The sequence below is a fragment of the Phascolarctos cinereus genome, unplaced genomic scaffold (genome assembly GCF_003287225.1).
Source record: "Phascolarctos cinereus isolate Bilbo 61053 unplaced genomic scaffold, phaCin_HiC Scaffold_1;HRSCAF=81, whole genome shotgun sequence".
Lineage (NCBI taxonomy): Eukaryota > Metazoa > Chordata > Mammalia > Diprotodontia > Phascolarctidae > Phascolarctos > Phascolarctos cinereus.
Window position 1 is genome coordinate 57,286,772 of NW_027555514.1, and position 14,707 is coordinate 57,301,478.

At 35.6% G+C, this 14,707-nt stretch overlaps 1 protein-coding gene across 1 annotated transcript in view; it reads left to right on the plus strand.

Moving 5' to 3' along the window:
* The window catches only part of MALRD1 (MAM and LDL receptor class A domain containing 1), an 844,925-nt gene that overhangs the window by 815,624 nt on the left and 14,594 nt on the right, over positions 1–14,707 (plus strand). The window contains 1 exon segment of the mRNA XM_020966909.2: positions 69–165. Coding sequence (XP_020822568.2) covers positions 69–165 — 97 coding nt within the window.

Sequence of the window (14,707 nt, forward strand, 5' to 3'; positions counted from 1 at the left end):
CTTAGTCATTGCTTTTTTTTAGCAACTTTTTTTTTTATTGTTGATGTTTGATTGGTTTGGACTTGCAGATATTTTGATCATCTTGAGCATTGGATTGGCTTTCCTGACGATTCACCTAGCAGTTGCTGTCTTCAGTTTCCTTTATAATAGAAAATGGCCAAGAGAGTAAGTGATATCTTTTATCATGTGTTCAACAGAATATTCCATTGTGGCACAAAGCACTGGATAATTGCCCAGCCTCTTTGGTTTCAACTGATAAGCTTCCCTTGGCATATTCTTCTCAAATACCAAGCCATAAAATAAAACCTGGAACTGAAAAGCCAACTAACCTTAATGGACCCCAAACTGGGAACTATGAAAGCTGAAAAAGTTATTACAGAAGTCTTTGTTCCCTTAATAGTAGGTATTAAACTTGTCAACGCTCATAGATATTAAACATGTTTTCCTAGGTGGCAGGAATAGGACTAGTGAGAGAACTTGAAAGAAGGTTTGGATCTTCATGAATTCTCTAGGACAAGACTTGGCAACCTTTAGCACTTGAACCATTGAGAATTGTTTGGTGCTACTAGATTATTGGCATCTCTTTCCTCCCATATATTTTTCTCTTCTTTCTTTTCATTCCTCCTCCTTGTTCTCCTCCTCTTCATCTTCCTTTTCTTCTTCCTCTTATCTTTTCTTTTTTCTTTCTCTTTTTTTTCTATGTTTTAGGCTGATCAATTCTACATAAGGTATTGATATTATTTATTCCCGCTAGTAGCCATTAGAGGTAAAGTAATAGCTGACCAGTATCCTTAGACAAATTATTTGTGAAACTATATAACCATCAAATAAATTGAAATTCAAAGGTGGAAGAGACTTTAGATTTATACATAGAGAAACTGAGGTCCACTGAGGTAATTTGCTGAAGGAAGTATCTAGTAGCAAGGGATTCCCTGATTCCTAATGAATTCTTCACAGAGCAATGATACATTCAAGGGAAAAATAGCATTTATGGCAACCATTTGTTTCAGAAAGATTAAACAAAATTATGAGCAATGTTTTGTGGAGAATACAAAATTTTAAAGGTGAATACTGAGAATTTAGTTTAGGAAATAACTTTGTGGTTTTTTTTTTAATTTTCCAGGATTATAATCTGAATAGTAGATAACCAGGTCCCAAAGACCTCACTTCAGAAATTGCAGGGCTATGGCAGGGAAGGAGAGTGTGTAAGAAAAGAGGTCATTTAGTGGCTTCTAAAGTCAATATTCATATTCTAAAACTATCAGTATTTAAAATATAATATCTGTGCAAACCTTTATAATCTATTATTGTCCATAGACAGTGGCAGCCTCTGGGGAGGAGGTGCTCATAATTTTTGTGTTTTGTGTGGATGGGGCTTCTTAACCTTTCTCATACTTTCTCTGCAACCAGGAGTTAATTGACAATTTACAGTTGGTCCTTCCAAAAAATGCTTCTAAATCCAAGAGATTTTTGTCCTGAGATTATGTCCTAAGATACTGACAAGGGCAAATTGGCCCTAAAAGCCTGCTTCCTTAACAAAAATGAAGTAGAATCATCTGGATAAAGCATATGAGGCATTTTCTTATCAGATCAAAACTATGCCTAGAACTAAAGACTCAAGGACAAGAAGGAGAGGGGAGAACCTCATCCTCACCCTTCTCTTACCAACAATTATACCTTCTTCCTCTGCTGCTGTAGATTCTATGCTGTCCTCCAAAGGGAAAAAATAATCATATGATATCTCAGTCACTCTCCTGAGTAACATTAACCCGTTGCAGACAATGGCAAAGAATGCTTGACTCTGAGTCAAGGGAGAATCGAGTTGGGCTCCTCCCTCTAACACTTATTAGGTGTGGGACTTGAGCAAATCTGAAAACTTCAATTTCTTCTTCTATAAAATGGTCATAAGAATGACCAGGATTCACAGGATTATTGTAGGGACCATTGTTTTGCTTTCCTGCTTAGAGGTTTTTTCATTCTTTGCATTTCTATCCCTGGCTCCTTGCTCAGATCCTGGAATATAGTAGTCATTTTGTTATTGATTGATTAATCAGTCAGTCAGTGCGTGGAAAGTACTTTGCGAAACTAAAATAACATTTGTATCAGCTGTAACACAGGACTGTTCTAATTTGTTAATAAAATCAGCAAGGTAAAAGGTTTTTCTTGTAGCTAGTTTAAAAATCATTTATATATATTATTTGATCCTCACAACATCCTTGGAAAGAAGATATCACTATTATCCCCCTTTTACAGATGAGGAAACTGAGGCAGAAAGTGATTAAGTGATTTGCCCAGAGTCACAGAGCTAAGAAGCATCTATGTCAGAATTTCAACTTTGTTCTTTTTCACTCCAAATTCGATACTCTAGTCACTACGCCAACTAGCTGGCCTGCAAATGAGTAAAGAAGGAAGGAGGGAGGGAGCAAAGGAATGAATGAATAAAAATAAATATGGACAAATAAGGTATGTGTAAGTAAGAGGCTTCTTGAAAAGGTTGGGATTAAAATGTCTTGCAAATAGCTTAGTAGAATTTAAAGATACAGTATGGTGTTACGTGGAAAGTTCTGGATGGGAAAATAGGGGAACTTAGTTGTGATCTGGGCTCTGTCACTAAAAACAGTGATGTGACTTTGGTCATGGCACCTTCTTGAGTGGTTGGACTAAATGATTGTTAAGGTGTCTTCTAGGTGTCCGGTTAGAGTATTGAGTCAGATCCCTTCAGTGTGTAAATGACACATAGCTTGTAAATTACATATCTTGGGAATGTCAACTGCTTCAGGGAATTATAGTAACCTTAAATATAATGAATTAAAGGATGGATGGATGGACAAGCATTTGTTAGGTGCTTACTATGTTCCAAGCACTGTGCAAAGTGCAGATGGAAATAGTATCCTGTTTGCAAAATAATAAATAAACTAGATTTTTTTTGTCCTGAAGGCACTTAACATAAGGAGAAATATTTAAGTTCAAGGGGAATTTAGCTCAATATTATATCAAAGACAGTGTAGTCTTTCTGTAAACACAGAGAAGGTAGAGGCTACACCAGCTATCTTTCTAGCATGTTATGTGACTTATTATGCGCATGCAATGAAATATCTAATTAGATCATTGATACATCAAATGAAGATAGTCCTACATCCAAGTCTTAGACATATGTTATAGGCTATGTAGGCTAAATATGCTCAAGCTGTATGTCTGAGGTTTCTTACATAGTTCAAGAAAGAATCAGACCACTTCCAGATTTTGAAACCCTTCCACATGCTAAAGGGAGTGGGGGAAAGAACTGGAAAAGCAAATAGAATACAAAAAAAGGCATAATTTGATTTTTAAAAATTAATATATGCTATTCTACTCTTTTATTTCATGCACATTCAGTAACTATTAGGGGAGGGATAAGAATCTAGGTTTCCTGAAATAGCAAAATTAATATGAAGGTTACTAAAACAATTCAAATATTCTTGACCAATTTGCTTCTTAAATTTGAGGGCCCATTTAAGCTAGCCATTTGTGCCAAGTGACCCTCTTCTTCTCTTCCTCCATCCCTTCTGATTGATCTCATATAGAATGAATGACACAGAAAATGTCCTTTCCACATGAGCAGATTTTAATAGTGGTTTTTGGAGTCATTGCTAATCCAAGGGTACTTGGCAAAGTCACCCAGTAATGTCATGTTGACCTCCTACTTCACCTAATGATGAATTAGGAAACAATCAAACAAGTTTAGGCTGTCCATAGGATAATATAGATTTTTTTGAATCTGAATAAACATTCTACATTTCAAAGTAATATATTACCCTAGGAATGAGGCCTCCCAGACCTCAAGACTTCCATTAAAGAATTCCCTCAGCTGTTTCCTAAAGCAGGAAGGGTAGTTACTTGGTATACCTGCCAAAAGACTTGGCCCTTTTCCTGTTCTTGCAGGCATCTGAAAGAAATCCAAAGCTGCTCACCATCCAAGGGGATGGGGGAGCAGGGTGGACGGACATAAAACACTTGCCTAATTGCCAATTTTTCTTTAATGAGGAGATTCCCCCCCCCCATAATAACACCTTTTGTACTACTATGTTTCTTAGAGAGGACTTTTTTTTTTTATTTTTTTAGACAATTGGGGTTAAGTGACCCGCCCAGGGTCACACAGCTAGTAAGTGTCAAGTGTTTGGTCTGAGGCCAGATTGAACTCAGGTCCTCCTGACTTCAGGGCCGGTGCTGTATCCACTGTGCCACCTAGCTGCCCCTAGAGAGGACATTTTTCAAAACCTACTATTCTCTACTTTGAGAAAATCTGAAGTGACAAACATATTTTAGGAGAACATGTGCATTTTAGCTGTATTTTGGGCTACATACATGTGCATACCTTATATATAATGACACACATACAGATATATAATTATGTATATATAATTATGTGTACATAAATATATACATCAATTTATGCATGATATACATGCAACATACCAATATAACATATATATACATATATGTATATATACATACACTCTATATATGTATATATACACACACACACACACACACACATACTATATATATTCAATGACATGAAATGGAAATTATTTGGGACAAAGGAAACAATTAGATCTATTGCCTTATATAATAATCCTTACAACTTTTTACTTCCTAAAAATGTTATATATCCTCCTTTTGCATCACTCACTTATTTGACATTATTTGGCATTGAGTATGCAAGATTATAACAAATATTCTTTAATTCATTACCATGAAACCATGCTTTTATTGCATTGGATATGAAGTATTCCATTGATTAATAGTCCAGTTTTCCAAGTCTAGCCTAGATTATAACCCAAAGATTTTCAATAGATTTTAAATCATTTGAATTCCCAGGCCACTGGAGCATTTTAATCTCTACTTCTTGTATAAATTTCTTAATCATTAATGATATGGGTCATATCACAAGGTCATTATGTCGCATTCTTGCTTCTTTTAAAAATTTCTATAATTTCAGAATAATTGTGCTTCTCAGTATGTCAGTATATGTATCAGAACTCATCATTGGCTCAGTGGAAAACAAGATTTCCAGGCCCCAGGCTATACAGCACATAGAGCACTGGGCCTGAAGTCAGTAAGGCCAGAGTTCAAATCCCACTTCAGGGATTCTTCCTAGCTCTGTGACCCGGGTCAAGTCAGTTAATCTCTGTCTTCCTCAATTTCCTCATCTATAAAGTAGGGATAATAGTAACACCTACCTCCCAGGATTGTTAGGATGATTAAATCAGGTAATATTTATAAAAGGACCTAGTATAACGTCTGGTACATAGTAAGAAGACTTACTGAGTAAGTAAGCAGACATAGTTAACTATTATTATTATTATTAACAGTAGGAGTGATGATGATAGAAATTCCTTAAAATATTTTGGGGAAAAAGTATTTTATAGTCTGAAGAAGCTACCCAGATCTTACAACCTCACCTGGACTTCTTCTGACAATGATTTTGGCATAGCCTTGAAGGGGAAAAAAATCTCAAGGTAGTTTTTAAGGAAATGTTTAAAACTCAAAGCCATTTAAGTGCACACTTCAATGACTAGTAGCTCTCTTGCAGTGGCTATTGGTATGGGGAGTCAATTATGTAAGGATTATTCAATACCATAATGAAAAAAAATTGTACTGAAAACTGAAAAAAAAGACAATTGGTTTAATCTTTATTATTCTGATCTTTGTATCGTCTTTCCCATTGAAAGCATTTTCTTTTGTTCACAGCAACAATTGGCAGATTTTTTTTTCTTTTAAACTGATCTTATGTTTTCATTAAACATTAAGAATATTATTGTACTGTCAAACAATCAATAAAAACCTTTATCCAAGCTTTTAGGTCCCTCTGAAGGTCTTTGCCTATTTCCTGAGAATGAGTCTCTTGTAGCAATAGTTTGTCAGTCCAGTGGTATTTTTTTTTTCAGTTTTCATTACAATATCATTTCTTATTCAATGTGGTTGATATTTTTTTTTCCTTTATGGTACTGAATAATCCTTAAATGCTTAATTACCCCATACCAACAGCTACTTCAACAGAACTACCAGTCATTGAAGTGTGTGCTTAAACAGCTATGATTTTTGCATATTTTCTTGGTGTTGTATCAGTCTTGAAAATCACAGAATTCAAAAATGAACAATTGAGAGTAAGGAAACTTGTGTGTATGGCATGAAATCTAGCACCAAACTGCAGAGGACTGAATAAAGATGGGGAAGCCAGATCAAACAGCTTTCATCAGTTCAAGACATCTATTTTGAGCCAGCATAGCATCAATTGAAGCTAATGACAGTTGCTATCACAAAATGAAACCATTTCAAAATTATTGTTCATGTTACATCATTCACACATCATCCATCATACATGACATGTAAATACTTTGTGACACTCTGAGTATGCCTTCCACTGCTGTAGTCAAAAAAATATATTATCTAATTGACCCTTTTCAACCTTTTATTAAATGTTGCTTGAACCAGTTCTCCTAATTCTAGTACATATGTGTGTATGCCTAAGTCATCTTTCTTATAGATGTGCTTGTGTATGCAAATGTGCGAGTAGATTTATACATAAGGAGATACCTATGCACACAGTTATGGAGTTATGCTAGCTTTGCCTTAAACAACATTTTACCAAAACAGTATAAAGCTTGATTTCAATTGTAAGAATTCGTATACAAATTTCTAGGAATATACTCAAGATGCCTCTGTGTGTGTGTGTGTGTGTGTGTGTGTGTGTGTGTATACATATGTATATAATAGAATGTATTCACTTAGTGTTTTAAGATTGACAAGGTATTTTCCTCATAACATACCTGTCAAGTTGCAAGCATTATTCTCATTTTCCTGATGAGCCTAAAGTGCTTAAGTATTTTCCGAAGGTCACACAGTAAAAGAAAAGTCAAGACTTTGAACATAGGCCTCTTTTCCCACATACTTCACTCTTTCTCTGCCATACTATACTGCCTTCCTAACTTGTATGACCACTGGACCAGTTCATCATCTTTTAAGGACAAATTTAATTTGAAAAATATAAAGTCTGCCTCCCTTAATGGACCCAATACCTATTTTATTCAATTTTAAGTTTTGTTTGGTTTTTTTTTCTAGTCTAAAAATTTCCTATTCAAAGTTGTTAACTTTCCAGTGCAGAAGATATTCTAAACAGGTTTCAGTTTATTTTTTCCAGTCTTCTTCCCATAGGCTTATTGTGAGGTGTTTACTGAACAGAGGATAGCATTCAGGAATGTTGCTGGATTGTACTTGCTTCTTTCTTCTTAGATAATCAAGAGAAAGAAAAGAGATTGTGGGGAAAGGGGGGGAGAGATGTAGGAATCCTGAGATGTAGAAATTATATCTGTAACAAAGAAGGAGAGAAGCTGTCAGAGAGAGAGAGATAAGATATATATATATATATATATATATATAATATATATATATATATATATATATATATATATATATATATATATATATATATAATTAGTAAATGACATAGCAATTCCATAAAAAAAGGCGTGACTTATTTCCTATCTGTGGCTGGGGAGTCCTCGTTTTAAATACTGGGACCTTTTTGGTTATCATTGGAAGAAGACATTGAGAGGCTTTTGCTTCTTCATTCTGTTTTCCTGTAACTATTTTGTTACCCTCTTGATACCCTATTTTCTATGGTAAAATTTACTTTCATACCATTTTATCTTTAAAAGTTCCTTAAGGAGACTCTTGTAACTTTCACAATCTATTTGTTGTCATAGAATTTCAAGCTCATTAATGAGAAAAGGATAAAATAAAATTCACCCCTAAAAAATTATCTCACCTCTGCCTCCATAAGAAATAATTTCTAAAAAAATTGTGTTCCAGATTATTCTATTCATATGCATTCAGTGAATAATATTTTCAGAGTAAAAATAAAATTGATTACATAGCATATTAAGTTTCATGAAAGATTTAAATTTATTTCATTTAATCCTTATAGGAAAACAATGTATTAAATGTTAGAGATGTTATTATTATTATTATTATTATTATTGTCATTTTTCAGAGGGAGAACTTAAGACCTAGAGAGGTTGAGGTGGAGTTTGTATGACCACATAACCACAGTTGTAAGTGTAGTGGTGGGAACTCAGGTCTATTTCTAAAGGAAAAAAAAAAGAAATGTTAGTTCTTTTATACTACCTCTAAATTTGAAGATAAGAAAATTTAGGTTAAATAAAAGGAAGTGTCAGATTACATAGCAGTTATGGAATTCATTTTCACAAGTTTTGGCACAGAATGAAAATAAGTATTCAAGAGGGTTTTTAGCTAATATTTACATCTGCAATATTGAGTTAATTTAAGGGAAATTAGAGTTATATGGGGATTATTATTGCATATGCTTTCTTTTAATCTAAAGTACAATAGGTTCTGGTCTGTTATAAGGTATATGGCCACTTTCTGGTCATATAAAACTTTCTGAAGTTGTTTGTGATAAAGCCATTTGTTAAAGGCCTACAAAGGGAAATCAATGATGATCAAGGAGTGATAATCAGTACAGTATGTAGATTTATACCAAATAATTTGAACAAACAATGGCAAACTATGAATGGTCATATAAAAGATTGTTCCAAATTACTAATAGTAAAAAGACATGCAAATTTAAAAAAATAAACTGTGGTTTCACTTCATACCTAGAAAACTGAAACTAGAAAATCAGCAAAGACAAAGGATGGATATAGTCAATATTGAAGGGCCTGTGGAAATAAAGGCACACTAATATTTATATTTGGTGGAATTGTGAATTGGTCCAACAATTTTGAAAAATAATCTGGAATCATAAAAAAAAAAATTTCAAAAATTCCCATAACTTTTGGCTCTGAGATCCCACAGTTCACCATATACCCAGAGGAGGTCAAGGATGAAAATAAAAGCTCTACATTCACCAAAATATTCATGGCAGTACTTCTTGTGGTAGCAAACAATAACTTCAAAGGAAATGCCTTCCAATAAGGATGAGCTAAACAAATTGTTTGCTGGAATGCCTAGTCCATAAATAAGTCATGAAGTTAATGAACATATATTAAGCACCTGCCATGCTCTGGGTACTGTGCTAAACCGTGGGAATACAAGGAAAGGAAAACAATAACAACGACAATAAAAACTGTCCCTATATTTAAGTTGCTCACAGTGTCATGGGGAAAACAATGTGAAAAGAACTATTTAGGAACAGGTTATATACAGAGGAAATTAAAGATCATATCATAGGGAAAGCATTTGGTTTAAAGAGAACCATAAAGGACTTATGGTAGAAAGTCAGACTTTAGCTGAGACATGAAGGAAGCTGAAGAAGCCGGGATGGAGAAAGTTTCAGGGCTCGGGGAGAGCCCTTGAAAAAGCCTGGAGTCGGGAGATAAGAATGCCATATGGGAGGACCAGCAAGGACCCCACTGTCACTGGATCACAGAGTACATGGAGGGAGAAGAATGGATGAGATTATGGGTGAGAGAATTCATAGAGTTTATTTAATTGGGGTAGTAAACTGGCCAGATCTACACTTTAGGAAAGACAATTCGGTGGGGGGAGTGATTTAGAGTACAGGGGCTCGAGGCAGGGAGCCTAATCAGTAAGCTGTTGAAACAGTTCAGGCATGAAGTGCTAAGACTTGTACTAGAGTAGTGTCTGTATTAGAGGAGAAAAAGGAAAGATGTTATAAAGGTAGAACAGATAGGACTTGACAACTACTTAGATATGGAGGTGACAGAGAGTGAGAATTTTAGAATGCCACCTACTTTGAAACACTAGGTCCCTGGGATGATGGTACAACTGCAGCCGTCAACAATGATAGGGAAGTTAGGAAGAGCAAAAGATTTTGGCCAAAAAAATCATGAGTTCAGTTTTTGACACATTGAGTTTAATATGTCTACAGGACATCTAGTTAAGATGGCCAGAGGTTATTGGGAATGGGTATCTAGTAAGTAAGAGAGAGTTTAGGGCTAGATATGTAGATTTGAGAATCACCAGCATATGGATGATAATTGAAACCACAGAAGCTGATAATAGTTTAGAGGAAGAAGAAAAGAGGGTGCAGGACAGATCTTTGGAGGACACCCAAAGTCAGTGATTGTGACCTGGTTGAAGAGATAGTTAAGAAGAGAACCAGGAGAGAAATTTGGTTTTTAATCTTAAACGTTCTTTCTCTTCCCTTCCATGTTTTGGCGCTCACCTGGAACCTGATGACACTGCTTTTTCTGGGTACTCTTTCCAGTATTGGGTGTACTTTCAATCATACCCCACTCATTGGTGGTGGTAGTGGTGTTGGAATACTCCTTACTACTCATTACTACTTCTAGACCCTCTCTGGACCACCATCACTCAATAGCCTTCTCTCATTTGAGGTCCATACTATTTGAATATATCATTTAATCCAGGAATGGTTGGCCCTTATTGACCTTCAGAAAATTCTCCTTCCTTCCCTAATGAGTTAAGTACCTAGCTTCAAGGTATTTCTCTCCCCAACTGCTATCATCATACTAGGGGAATTCATTATACACAGTGATGCTTTGTCAAGTACTCTAACCTTCCAGCTCCTCAGTCTACTCAATTATAATGAGCTATCCATCCATTCTACATCAGCTACATAGTGAACCTGGCTAAACCAGGTGGAGAGTAACTGACAGGACTCAAGCCTGTTGGTGAATTGGAGGTGGGGGGTATCTTCCCCAAGCATGTGAAGACTTCACTGGTGGAATGAGCAGATGAGAACAATCTGTTCAAAATGGCCATGAAGGTGGCTGAAGCAGGCTCTGTGGAAAGCTTAGAGCTTGGTCAGACATCAAAGATACCAAGGTCATCCGTTGCATGCCAGGCCATCACCAGTCATCCTGACGTTTGTCTTGCCACTGGATTTGGTAACTCTGCCTTATTTGAATCCAATTCATGTTTTCAGAGAAGACCAATGATATCTCAAGACGATGTTTTAAGGACATTCAAAACAGTCCCTGTCTCTTACAAGTACCCTTGATCTCATCCCCTCTCATCTTCTCTAGCAGATTTTCTCTTCTACCATCCTCCCTCTCTAATCTTCAATCTCTCCTTATCTATTAGTTCTTTCTCTAATAACGATTCCCACAAGACGTCTCTATTAAAAACAACAACAACTACCAAAACCCTGACTTTTGTTTTTAACAAACTCTACCAGTTATCATTCTCAATCTCTCCTCTCCTTGGCTAAAGTTCTTTTTTTTTTAGTTTATAATTTTTATTTTTTTTCCCTTCGCTTTCTTTTTTAACTTTTGAGTTCCAAATTCTCTCCCTTCCTCCAACCCCTCCCCCACTCATTGACAAGGCAAGTAGTATAATACTCATTATACATGTAAAGTCATGCAAAACATTTCCACATTAGCCATGTTGCCCCTCCCCCCATAAAGTGAAAAAGAATATGCTTCAGTGTGCCTTCAGAGTTCATCAATTCTCTCTCTAGAGGTAGATTTGGCTAAAATTCTTGAGAAGCCATCTCTGATATATATTTCTGTTTCCTTTCCTCCCCCCTCTTCTAAAACCTTCTATAATGTGGCTGCTGACTTAATCATTCAACTAAAACTACACTTTCCAAAGTCATCAATGTTTTGTTAATTGTTAAATCTAATGTCATTTTATTTGTTTGGTGTTTGTTTGCTTTTCACACTTCTTAATCTCTTTGGAGTTTTAACACTGTAAATTACCCTTTCTTCCTGGGTACTGGCTCCTTCTCTAGGCTTTTGTCACACTGCCTTCTTCTGGTTCTCCTCCCACCTGTCTGTCTACTCTTCAGGCTATTAATTCTTCATCCAGGTCATCCTCAATAACTGTGCGTCCTCAAAGACTCTGTCCTGCTTTCTTTTCTCCCTCTATACTATCTCTCTTAGTGATATTATAAATTATGAATTAGCTTAGTGATTATTATAATTTATAAATGTATAAATTATAAATTATCATCACTTTGTAAATATTTCATATAGACAGATGATAGATATAGATTAAATATAAATAGGTATAGATATATCACGGTGAGAGACGGGGAAAGAGAGAAGGGGAGGGTAGAAGAGAAGAGAAGAGGACAGCACTGATATAGGTATAAATGGCATAGATATAGATATAGATTAGATGTATAGCTACAGATACAGATACATATAGATAGATATAGATTATATCACTAATATCTTTCCTGACCTCTTTCCTCTTTTTGCCCTTTGTATCTCTATCATTTGTCACAGTGCTTGGCACATAGCAAGCACTAAATAAATGCTTATTAACTGGCTGAAAAAATGTAATAGATTTTGTTGCTTTGTAAGAAATAATTATTAGAAAGAATTTAAAGAAACATGAAAAGATAGATGAACCATTATAAAGTGAAGTAAGCAGAACCAGGAAAACAATATATACATTGACTATAATAATGTAAGTGGAAAGAACAGCAATTGAAAAGAAAATAAAAGGAAATTCTAGTATTTTAGAATTTTAATGACTAAGCTTCAATGTGTAGAACTCAACAAGCTTTTAATAAGTTAGTAAATGCTGGCTACATTCCCAGCCCTGAACTAAGCAATGACTGGAAAAATTTTCTTCCATTCCCTCTTTGCAGAGGTTGGGGACTACAGTGGAGAACATTGCAAAGATTGTCAGGTATGGTTGATAGGTTGATGGGTTTTACTGACCGGCTTTTTTCTTTTCTTTCTTTCTAAATATTTCTTTTTCCAATTCCACAAGGAAAGACTCATATAGGGAAGATGTAGGAATATATTTGGAAATGAAAGTGATGTAAAAATAAAGGTACTAATAAAATAATTGTTGTCAAAAATTGAATCAAAATTAAGTTTGTTGTGCCTAAAAACAGAACCAATGAGAAGAGGAAAATTAAAATCAGTTCTCCCAGAGATCAAGGTGCCTAGGAAAAAAAATACATCTTTCTTATGAAGGAGAAAGCAACATGTCTTTTTGTATTTCCCAGCAGGGATTTTTGGAATTTTCTTTTGAAAAGAAAAAGAAATTGAAAAAGGAAGTTAGAAACAAAAGTTGAAAAAACTCCGGGACATTGCAGCTTCCTCTCCGTTCCTTAATCTTCATTTGATAGCTGAAAAAAGGAAAAAAAATCTTTTAACTAGTATACAGTTTGAAAGGTCTTTGACAACAAGCAAACCTGAAGAGATGATGACAAGAAGGCAAATTGCCAGGAGGACCTTTTAAAAAGCGGGAAAAAATGTAGAATAGGTGAAGAAAGGGAGCCTCCTTTGCATCTATTTCCAAGCACCTGGATAATTGACAACGGTTAAGAGAGGAAAAAATGGCTGATTATTGTAATATACTATTATATATTTCATTTGAAAGTCATTAGAAAACTGGACTATTGTTTGTTTAATGTTTACTTAAATTTAGCAAACATTTAATAAGCATTTATTAAGTCTTGTTATATCAAGTCATTGGGAATAGCATGATAAAAAGGAAATATCCCCAACCCTCAGTGAGCTCATATTCAACTAGGAGCATGTAATGGGAACAGAGAACTAAACTCAAAGTAATTTCAGGAGATTGAGAGCAGTATCAGCTGGAAAGTTTAGAAAAGTCCTCTGAGTTGGGAATTCTAAGAGATGTATGTAAGGAAGGAGAGAATTCTAGGAGAATGAAGCTGCTTCAAGTAAGGGCTAGGAATGGGGGCAAAGACCTTGTTATTTCTTCTCACCTTGGGAGAAAAGAAAGCCAGTGTGAGAACAGGAATGGAGGGTGGGCTTTTTCCCCCTTATGGGGAAATTGGGATTGATGATCTATCCAGAGGGAGTAGAAAGAGAACATGGAGTGGAGAAGGAGGAGGAGTTTTTCCATTCCCCCCTCCTTCCCCTTACTCTCTGCCCCACATACTGAGTAGCTTCACAGCTGCATTCTGGTAGGCTCCTTTCACATACTCCAAGCTTCAATGGCAGTATGTGAGGTGACTTATAAATGAACAAGCAAAGAGGTGTATAGATAAATATACATATGCATATAAATATAATAAACATACATATATATGTATATAGATTTAATGACCACTGTTTGCTTTGTGGTAGCTAGCGTCCTGGGAGAAAAACAAGCAGGAGGAAATTGTGGACTTTGGTCCACTCCTTGTCTTCCTGCCACTGGGTGAGATGGACAGACACTCAATTGTAAAATTTTAAACAGTATTTAAAAACCACAATTGATGGATCTTATCTTACTGAGAAAATACCTGTGTTTGATGCTGGCCTTATGTTCCCATGATCAAATGGAACTGCTCTGGGCACTTCAATGGAGAAGATGACCTTTTCTAGCACAGAAATGAGGATCTTTCTTCCTCCCCTCCCCCAGCTTAATCAAGAGCCATTTCATAACTATACTTCCAATGGCAGAAACGCATGGGAAAAAAGCATGCAGTCAAAAGATGGCATTTTGAGTTCTGGGAATAGCTAATAAACAAATGTGGCTAAAATGGAGAAGATAGGGAGGACAAAAAGATAAAATCAGTTTAGGAAGGTAGATGGGGAACAGATTGTGGACTTTGAAAAATGCCAGACTAAAGAGCTCATATATTATCCTTGAAATAATAGGAAATGAATAGGGCAGAAACTCTATAGTTCCTGTACTTTAGGAATATGCACTTTGCATCAATGGGAAGGGTAGGTTGGAGACAATAGTTATTGCAGATAGAAAGAATAATAAGGCAACTTTGGCAATAGCATGGGGAAGAAGT